Source organism: Branchiostoma lanceolatum, chromosome 17 (assembly GCF_035083965.1).
Source record: "Branchiostoma lanceolatum isolate klBraLanc5 chromosome 17, klBraLanc5.hap2, whole genome shotgun sequence".
Taxonomy (NCBI): Eukaryota; Metazoa; Chordata; class Leptocardii; order Amphioxiformes; family Branchiostomatidae; genus Branchiostoma; species Branchiostoma lanceolatum.
The window spans coordinates 12,632,690-12,643,134 of NC_089738.1; the positions used below are offsets into that span (position 1 = coordinate 12,632,690).

A 10,445-nucleotide genomic window follows, 5' to 3' on the forward strand; every position below is an offset into this window, starting at 1 on the left:
ATCAACGTGATTTCTTTTACATTTTCATATCAGACAATACCAAGCTTATACTTATTTGATGTAGGAAATCCGTAGTTATATTTTTTGGGTAAATACTAGCAGATTCATGTCACCATACGTGTATATATGTAGCAGAACGGGTAAAGAAAGAAAGAAAGGTTGTTGCATAAGCTATAAGACAGGTCGCCGAACATCCTGCCTGGAAAACAGGTCGTGGAAAGTAGCAAACTGTGAAATAAATTCATTTTCCAACAAAACCAGCAGCAGCTTATTTATGGGAACGAGCAGTTTGATATAAGAAATGACTACGATATCTGCTATGCTGACTATATTTGCTTCTAGTCCCATTTATTTGCTTGCTTGCTTACTCAGTGCATGAGCACTGGTGACAGGTGTCGGACAGGTCGTTCCATTGTCTATCGGTGTTGTCATTATTGTCTTTCAATCAAATAACGTCACGAGCTTTACTTGCGTGAGGGGATGCACCACCAGAAACTATACAAAGGTACAATTCGTAACGTTTAAGCGCTTGTGCCGCAAATACCCGGATTTGAATAAGCTACTACGTCACAAAGGGCACACGCCTGATGAGTCACCCGATATTGTCGGGCAAGATACAAAAGACTATTCTTAGCAGGTTACGTCTTGGATTTTGAATGCTACCTGTTTGGTCTGACGTCAACTGGTAGTTTTCCGACTATCCCGCGAGGGACAAGTTGTATAAGCCTCATTCAGTAGAAGACTCGGCAAGGTTTGGCGTGTGATGCCGGACCTGTGGACAGCATTTGTCGTCTTGTTATTCTTTGTTGGACAATCGTCAGGTGAGTACCAGTATCCGCCATCTTTACTCTTACCGGGTCACTGAACACCGTGTTGACGAGGGCTGTGTACCTGTAACGTACATTACCTGTACCTGTACATGTAACGTTACCTGTAAAGTTGTTTAGGTACAGGTTGAACCATTCGAACACTGAACGTTTGCTGTACCTATGCCTGTCCCTGAACAAACTAGAACCGAGTAGCGAATACCATTTCTAGACTAAATATAGCCGTAAAATCCGGCACAAAGATGACAACTTAGTACATGTACTTATTAGAACGACTTGCAGATATGTCTTGTTTTGAGATTGAAATATGTAAATCCTCATATCAAGTCGACAATCGACCACTAAAAATACAGTTGACAACATATATCACTTTAATAAAGAGAAGTGGCCAAACCTGTATCCAAACCGGACCTATGCCTAAACCGTCCGGTACCGTGTACCTGAATTCTTTAGGTACAAACCGAAATGTCGACAGGTGGGCGTTGTTACCGTTTAAGAAATGTTGATCATGAATGTTCATGAAATGCTCGACATTGATTTTCCCAAAGCTTGGTACTGTTGCAGTAGTATTTTCAATATAATGCACCATGAGGCAAAATAACGTTCAGAAAACATGAAGGACTAACATACTGTAATAATAATGAGTAATCAATATGGCATAATTTCCGTGTATTGTATTAATAACGTACCAAAAAACGTCTACCATAAAGCATCATTACCCCACGTATGTTTTTATTAACATCCCAAACTTGCTGATACCTCACTTGAAAATCAAGACAGCGTGTGTTAATAACTATCTTTTTAAATTCCATCAACCAGGAGACTGCCAGGCGGGTGATGGGTCCTACAGAGGAACAGTCTCTGTGACCAGAACGAACAAGACGTGTCAGCACTGGGACAGTCAGACACCCCATTCACACAGTAAGACACCTGCTAATCACCCATCATCCGGACTGGAGCAGAACTACTGCCGGAATCCGGACGGTGAATCCGGAGTTTGGTGCTACACCACGGATCCCGGCACTAGATGGGAGTATTGTGACGTACCAGTCTGTGCTGGTAAGGTCTGATTATGTAACCTTAGTTCTGTGTTATGACCTCCTTTTATCTATATCTACTACTACATCTGCTCCTCGGCATTTCAATGTTTGCATATACATCAGTCAATATGCTTTGATCACTAGTTAACGATACCCTAAATTTCATATGGGGCATATTAACCATGCATATGTTGCGATGGAAGGCCAGGGGGGTTACGAAAGGATGACGATGCTTAGCGTGGCCATGTGGATGGGATATGGCATCATTTCCGTGTCAAAAAAAACTAACCTTAAAATAATAAAAGTACGTCTACGATATACGTATCTTTATTGTTTTAATGTACGTTTTAAGATACGATATTTTGCCATAAAGGGGAATATAAAAATGTAACAACTAAATAAGGACCTAATTTGCACAATTTTCGTGAAAAAAGCATGTCTGTGACGTATGTAAATTGATTAGAAATGAACGTCAACATGCACATGATGCATAGATTATGTACATGTTGGCATCAGTCGGATCATTAATGGGCACATATCGTATGTTAACCAAACATTATTGATAGTTAATAATTAATGAACTTCAATTAAACAAGTTTCACGGAGGTATGAGGTCTTCCAACTTAAGTTATCATTGTAGTAGCATTTGACTTCTTCTTTGATATGATATCGATATCATCCTCTTTAATATGTCCTTACACAGCAACTGAAAATCGAGGGTACGTAAGCCTGGGTTGTTGGAAGGACGAAAGTGATCGCGCCATTCCCATACTTGAGGGGACGGACCCACGACTAGACGGCCAGTACCGTGAACGTGACAATGCCATTGAGAAGTGTTTCGAGGTAGCACTTTCCCGTGGATTCCCAGTGTTTTCTGTCCAACATGGCGGGCAGTGTTTCGGGTCTGCCGACGGGCTGAACACCTATAACAAGCACGGCCCGTCCTCGGACTGTGAGGGGGACGGCGAAGGCGGGGCTTGGGCAAACGAAGTCTACCAGATTATAGGTATGGCGTTTAGTTCCTTTGCGCGATTTGGTTAAGATTTCCGATGATTTCTATTGAATGAATTAACGGGCAGTTGGGTACAAGACAGCGTGTACAACTGAATTGCGTTGACTTTTACAAGCATTCACACAGAACTACAGATCAAATTATAAAATTATGTGTGTGTGCGTGTGTCTGTCTGTGTGTGTGCGTGTATGTCTCAATGGATACCAGTCTGTCAAAAAATCATCATATGGAAAACAAACTAGAGCATCATGCGCCAAAAATCTTAACTAGGGCATCTTGCGCCAAAAATCTTTACTCAAGCAAGTTGCAACTGGATAAAGTATTGAAACTTTGATCCAGTATATAGTATTTTAGCGTATCGTATTACTTGGATGTCTAACCTTTATCAACGTAAGTCATCATATTTTAGACGTTGTCATGGTGGGTTTTTATGCCACATAACAATGGTTAATTTGGTTTCAGAATGTTTGAATATGGTTTGAACAATCATTTTCTTTCCTCGAAACATTTAAGGAGGGTACAGAAGCCTGGGTTGCTGGACGGACAGTGCTGACCGCGCTATCGCCACACTAGAGGGGACAGATCCACGCCTGGACGCCACATATCAGGAACGAAGCGACCCCGTTGAAAAGTGTTACCAAGTCGCACTCTCTCGTGGCTTTACCGTGTTTGCTGTACAGAATGGCGGCTGGTGTGCCGGATCGGACAGTGGACGTCAAAACTACAACAAGTACGGCCCTTCCACCGCCTGTGCTTCCGACGGCGAAGGCGGACCTTGGGCAAATGAAGTCTACGAGATGCTGGGAGGTAAATGATACAGACGTCAGGAAGTTGTTGTGTAAATTATGACCGACAGTATTTGAATTATTTTGTCAAATTAGTTTTACAGCATCCAACAGTCTGGCATGCACAGACTAGAACAGTCAATATGTGATTGAGTGCTTTCATTTTATGACGTCACTCATTAAAACAATGCATGTACAAGGGTTGGTTGTAATGCAAGCAACTTGTTTGTCTATGTCATGACAGGGTGCTTGAACAAAAGCACAGACGACCAGTACTTGTACAGATGGAACCTGGCTGCCATTAGAGACTCGTCCCCTTTCATTTTTGGAGTCCAAGCGAACAACGACGTCCACGTGGCTCTGTCGTCACAGAATTACGACCTCGACGGCATGTACGAAATCGTCATCGGTGGATGGAACAACACTAAGTCCGCCATCCGCCGTAGCAAAGGCGGAACCGACAGGGCATTCAACGCAACACCAGGTAGGACTCAAAGTGTCACATGTACAAATTTGGTTAGAAAGGGTCTTGCGACAAATCACAACTGCTTATTTCAGTACTTTTCATTTGAGTTCAACACCGAAAAAAAGACCAAACCTTCCCTTGGCAGGGAGTCGGTACCAACTTCCTGGCACCTAAGGTCACGTGCCCAAAAGGAAGAGATCATTCTGAAGAAGGTCGTTGCTTGGCCGAAATTTCGGCAAGATGAAGTATAACGCTTTCGACTTTCGTGTATTGAATGAACAGTTAAGGATTTGATCACATATTTGTAAGTGTAAGAGGTCTGCCGAAGAAGTACTCCTTCATACTGACACACGAAATATAGCAGAACGTTGACAAAGTCTTTTATGATCTTACCTGCAGGTATTCTATCATCCACGGAGTCCAGAGGGTTCTGGATAGCCTGGACTGTGGACGGCAGTATTAGCGTTGGAAGGCAAGAGGAGACGCGTCCTTTCCTGCAATGGACGGACCCCGACCCGCTGGAAGTGGCCTATGCCGGTTACACCACCGGATGGGGAAGCACTGGGGAGTGGAGGTTTTGTCCGTCGGTTTTACGTAAGTTTATAACGAATTATTATAAAGTCAATCCCCTTCCTTTTGGTGTTTGGGGCGGTGTCCATTTCCATTTCTAGAGCCACTGGGCCTCACATTTGTGCACACACTACAAAATATCTATTGTGATAACTTCAACCCTAATTGCTGTCTTTAAAATTTTCTGTCCCAGAGAAGTATTGTAAAGTGAACCTTTCTACCTTAAAATATGCCTAGGCTCTGGATAACAAAGTTCTTTGATTTGAACATAACCAATGATTCAATATCAGTCCGACATCTCTACTTTGCAATTAAGCTTACGCTCTGTTCATTAGATAATTTTCAACAAGTTTGGAATCATAAATCTGGTCGTTTAAAATGATTAGCAAGATAATGTCCTCAATAGAGCTAAGTTCTGCAGACCTCAAAAGGGCAGTAGCCTCTTCCATTGACCCCATGCATGACCTGGCTTGTCTGTCAGCTGTAAGCCAAGGTTGAGAAATGATACAGTCTAACAACTCTTGAACTCTACTTCCTGCCACTCACACAACTCTGACATAGGATGTCATTGTTATTTCAGAACGACGAGCAGAAGCTCAACCGTCATCCTCAGGAGGGCTAAATGGTTTTCATATCCTCGGCATATTTTTGGGAGTAGTTATGTTCATGTTCCTCTTGCAACATGGAAAACATTGGCTGCAGCACAATAATTGCGAAATCACCAGGGCCTTATCCTGCATGCAACGTCATGAACAAAACCAACAGAACACAAACGTTATGTCTGCCAGTGTGAGCCTACCAGACATTAACGCTGATGCCGATAGCGTACATTCCTTTATTTCTTTGCCGGACATGACAAGCGCAAACGCTGACACTGAGAGCCAACGCGAACGTGTGGACAATACGGTGTACGATGATCCACCGTCTTACCCAGAAGTATCCTCATCAGTGGTCCAAGTAGAGCCTACCTCCTCTGAGGATCCTCCTTCTTATGCACATGCGTCTTCAGAGGACCCTCCCCCTCCTTCGTATGATGCAGCTTTGAACATGACATAGCAAGAGTTTGCAGATCTCTTACTCAGTTTCTCGTATGTGTTGGTCAGTTTTATTTTATCAGTCATTTACATATGGTTTGATTAACATTACCGTACCTGTCCATCAATCACTTTCTGTCACTTTACCGCAAATGCGGAAAGCATATGGAAAATATGTACTAGTATCTGAAGAAAACAAAATACAGACGACAAAAAAACAATACCTCATGATCAGACGTGAATGATTAGAAGCCTCTTCTATTGACGTGACCCCATGCCCTGGATTGTCTGTCAGCCAATGTTCATTGATAACTGATACACTCTAACAACTCTTGCATTCTACTTCCTGCCACTCACACAACTCTGACCTTTTGCCCTTCACTTTCCTGTCGCACTAACAAACAAATAGACAGGCAAACAATCAATTGCAAACCAAGAACAATACCCCTGTACAAGGGGGTGATAATTTCAGTGGCTTACTAATAATTTTCCACTAGTTCGTTGGGATACAGCTTGGGTGTGAGGATGTGACCTACAATGCCACTCACATAACTGACCTTTTGCCCTTCACTTCCTGTCGCACAAATAGACAGACAGGCATACAATCAAACCAAAGGCAATACCTCTGTACATGGAGGTGATAATTTCTTCAGTGGCTTGCTGATAATTTTCGAATAATTCGCTGGGATATCGATATAGCTTGGGCGTCACAGAGGATGTGACCTACAATGTCGTTGTTATTTCAGAAAGAAGAGAACCTGAACAACCATCGTCATCAGGAGGAGGACTAACCGGTTTTCATATAGCTGGCATAGTTGTTGGAAGCTGTGTGTTTATGAACATCTGCCTACATGGAAGACGTGGACAAAACAACAACAACAACAACAACACCACGCCAGCGCCCTCACAGAACCAACAGAACACAGACGTTCAGTCTACCGCTGTGAGTCTACAAGACATAGATGCTGGTGTGGACAATGCAGGTGCAGTGTTCGATGATCCACCGTCTTACCCAGAAGTATCTACGGTAGTGGTGCAAGTAGAGCCTGCTGCCTCAGAAGATCCTCCTTCTTATGCACACGCTTCTTCACAGGACCCTCCCCCTCCTTCGTACGAAGATGCCTTGAACATGACATAACTGCCTCAACGTGCCTGCGATTAGCTGGTGTGTGACGCCGAAGACTGTAAGTCACACCGACTGTACAGATACAGGCTTCTTCTGCCACTATTCCAACTTATACCGCCTAAGAAGTCACCAGGCCAATAGACTAAGATCCTCTTCAGTGGTTTGCTGCTATAGATCTTCCACTGCAGTTGTTGAGATCTTACTATCAACATGTGATGATGTGCACTGGTCACAACAAGGGATGTGCAAGAATCAAAGGGCCTGTTTTCCAGGAAATGTGCAGTGTGATGCACTGTGGGGAATATGTCAAAAGTTGAAGGTCCCTGAGACACAAACAAAACATATCTGAACATGGTATCAAGCATGGTCTAGTCTAGACTCTAGACACAAAAACTGTTCACAAGTTAATGACCTCATGCATGCTGCATGCACAGTTGAAACCGTGAATTAGCTGCTATTCAAAGATGCTACATTGGGACATTCACAAAGTTTATCTGAGGACTTGTAAAAAAATAATTTTGACAAAGGGACAAGTCTTCTATCAATGATTGTACAGTTTACTAACTAATGATATTAAGTAATATAATGTATATAGCTACATGTAGATATATGTATTTGATCATGTTATTAATTTTCTTCAGTAATGTTGTGACACATGGGTAACTTTAACTTCCCATTTATTAATTTATTTTGATTAAAAAAATCTTCTCTGTTAAATGAATATGCAAGATTAACACTTAGTGATCTGCACAGAGCTGATATATTCTAATTTGTAATTGTTCAGGAGGATAATCTATAAAAACTAGCACACTTAACAAAAATGACTGTTGTGAATTCAATAAAATAAGTAGTTCTTTATTCGATAACACACTGCAACTCAGAAAACTTCACAGAAAACTTGAATGTTGTTGTAATGCACTATCTTTGAGAGACCAACAATCAAGAATGATTAAAAGATGATTACATCAATACATGTATTTCATTTGTGTATGATGAAGAGAGTACTTTTCTTATATCATAATTAAAACCTCATGTCTTTCCTTTTACTCTGTAAGACGTTGATGTCCTCTATGGCTTGTGAGGTCATCTTTAGAATAGCTGCTATATCCAACGGCATTGTGGGATCACAAGGAATCCTGGGAATGCCAGCAGCTGAGAGTTGAGAAGGGTGTGTGGTGGCGTTCTCTGCTTCCATTCTCCCCCTATCGTACTTTGTTGGTACTGCAGTCCACGGAAAAGCTGCATTCTCCAGAATGTCTGATTGAACTGTGTCAAGGAAGGAACCATTAAATGAAAAGGCTATATAGATGATGGTACACATTTCTGGAATACAATAAGTACAACATGAGGAAAAGATCATTGTTTAAAATGCACACTTTGTAGCACCTTATAAAATTTGCTTGGCACTCAGGTGTGCCCCCTGTCATCTCTAGTAAAAAGTGCAGTTGCTGCAATACCAAGTAGGTTGAATGAGCACAGGTATCATCTTTCAACACATAAAACATACATTGCAGCTTAGTCTGAATGTCTGCATCTAGAGTTACACGTACAATTCATGCACAAAATTAACTTATGATATTCTCTCCTTGAAATGGATTGAGGATGGTAATTTTGCAAGATATGCTGACACAGGTAAACTGCATGTTTTATTTATCCCTGCAGCCCACACAGTCCCATTTAAGTAACAGAGCACCTTCAATAATATTGTGATTACAGCTAGACTAATGCCGGTAATCTCTGTCAAATCAAAAATGTGTTACTCAATAATCCAAGACCTGAGTATCACCCTACATTTTGACTCAAAGTTTAATCCAAAGCGTCACGTTATACAACACTTCATAATCTTACCAAAATTTAATTTCCTGTAAGAACAAATTAGACAATCCACCACCTGCTGCCTTAATTTTGTAGACATCAAGTGGTGACATAAAACGATTGGCCAAACAAATGCAGTTTCATGGTTCATACTATGTCATGTTTAAACTTAAAAAAAGTGGCCAACCTCAGACAGAGGAGAAGCATGACACTTTTTCCAGTAACAGCATCGCCACTGCTCGAGTTTTTCAGCCAAGCATGAGGGTGTGCGCTATTCACTGAAAGGCATAGCAAGCTATTTTAATTCACTGTAATTGTAGCCAGCACATTTTAATTTAATGTGAAGCGTTGTCAGTGAATTATTCTTGTAGCATAATTGGTTACTTTAACTCTATGTAGCATGTTATTTGTTACCCAGCATTCATTGATAAGCACTATTGAAAAAGAATGACAGATTGCCCAATGCCCCTTACTTTAGTCACAGAAATGCAAAATGAAAAAATGAATGTACAAATTGCAAACTTTGATTAACTTGCAGCCATTCTCTCATTGGTTGAACCACTAATTTTGATGGACAGCTGGGATCAGTCTATTGGACTTTAGCCTTTCTTTAACAATCATTTATGACATCTCAAGTGTTTAAAAAAACATTGAAATTATTCAATTATTTCTGATAACTAAAAGATTTACAAGAACATGGAAATTATTAAGGGCATTTCTGCAAAAGGAAGGTAAAAGAAAGATGTTAGGATTGACAGCAGCAGGTGCTATGTGTTTCCCTCACAAAATGCTCAGTTGTGACAACAACAAATTCACCAAAATGGCAACCTGCCAGAACACAGTTCACTAGCCTGACAAAATTCAGACTAAGGGGCTCATGTCAGGGAATTCAGTTATTCAGCCCTCCTCTCAACAAATACCATTCGACTTTGCACTGACCAGGAGCTATACACCTGTTGCAGCACTTGGTACTTCTTTGGCTACATCTATATGGGGATCTGCATACCCCTTCACATATAATGAGTCCTTTTAACACATAATTAATGTAGAAGGGCTGTTCAAATCTAACGTGGAGTGTAATTGGCGCCTGAATGTAGCGTAAAGCCAAGCCAGGCCAGCCTGTCGAATTCAACGTAACACATAGCCACTGATTTTCTGAATTTGAGCATTGACAAAACATGCGGGCCCCCATTATATATTTGAGCTGCCAAAACTGGCACCCCAAATTACCACCCCAAATTACCCAATTCTTGGTGCAAGCCCCCTTGTGCTGGATTCCAAAGCAAATACTTTCTATCCCCACAGTAGTTGGGTTACCACTCTGCAAAAAAGCAGCAGTAAAACTTTTCATCCCTCTGGGCCCAGTACTTAGGAAAGGCATCTACTCTGTGTACTTGATCATAATTCCTTGGAAGTATGGCAAATTTCCCAACTGAGAATGATTATGAATTGGTGGAGGTGGGTGGCGCTATGGAATCAGCCTATTTTAAATGTCTCCCAAACGTAACCTATCAAAATGAAATCCTACAGTTAAATGATTCTTGAGCACACAGTAATGTAATCTAGGACTGCGGATACATGAGATACCCTCATACCTTCTGTCAAATATCTTTAGAGTCATTCCAGTTGCGATTAGCCTGGACGCCATCCTAGTTAGTTTACCGGGCTCCCTACTGCACCCTTGCCAATCAAGATAATACAGTAACTAGGCGAATGGGAAAACAAGCCTGGTATCCAAACCTATTATAGCTCCCTCTTCTGTCAGAGAGG

The 10,445-nt window shown here is 41.5% G+C and overlaps 2 protein-coding genes across 4 annotated transcripts in view; one reads left to right on the plus strand and one right to left on the minus strand.

The window, feature by feature from the left end:
• Nucleotides 1–449: 449 nt before the first annotated feature.
• Nucleotides 450–7,829, plus strand: LOC136422697 (uncharacterized). 3 transcript variants are annotated; one of them, XM_066410533.1, is made up of 8 exons: nt 450–821; nt 1,647–1,886; nt 2,571–2,873; nt 3,393–3,686; nt 3,909–4,148; nt 4,530–4,724; nt 5,281–5,798; nt 6,481–6,624. In XM_066410533.1, the coding sequence occupies exons 1-7, from the start codon at nt 764–766 to the stop codon at nt 5,754–5,756; spliced, it is 1,806 nt and encodes a 601-aa protein (XP_066266630.1). In that variant the 5' UTR covers nt 450–763; the 3' UTR covers nt 5,757–5,798; nt 6,481–6,624. The 3 variants fall into 3 exon arrangements, with proteins under 3 accessions (XP_066266630.1, XP_066266629.1, XP_066266631.1); XM_066410532.1 differs by having other exon boundaries at nt 451–821; nt 5,281–5,788; XM_066410534.1 differs by lacking the exon at nt 5,281–5,798 and having other exon boundaries at nt 460–821; nt 6,481–7,829.
• The window catches only part of LOC136422696 (uncharacterized protein C5orf34 homolog), a 37,000-nt gene continuing 34,249 nt past the window's right edge, over nt 7,695–10,445 (minus strand). Inside the window, exon 12 of the mRNA XM_066410531.1 lies at nt 7,695–8,117. Coding sequence (XP_066266628.1) covers nt 7,882–8,117 — 236 coding nt within the window. The 3' untranslated portion in view covers nt 7,695–7,881. The remainder of the gene's footprint in view (nt 8,118–10,445) is intronic.

Bases quoted from the DNA above. Each gene is read 5' to 3' on its own strand.
- LOC136422697 (XM_066410533.1), top strand. From the start codon at position 764: ATGCCGGACCTGTGGACAGCATTTGTCGTCTTGTTATTCTTTGTTGGA. The intron at 1,887-2,570 runs GTAAGGTCTGAT...GTCCTTACACAG, and splicing joins TGACGTACCAGTCTGTGCTG to CAACTGAAAATCGAGGGTAC. The intron at 3,687-3,908 runs GTAAATGATACA...ATGTCATGACAG, and splicing joins AGTCTACGAGATGCTGGGAG to GGTGCTTGAACAAAAGCACA.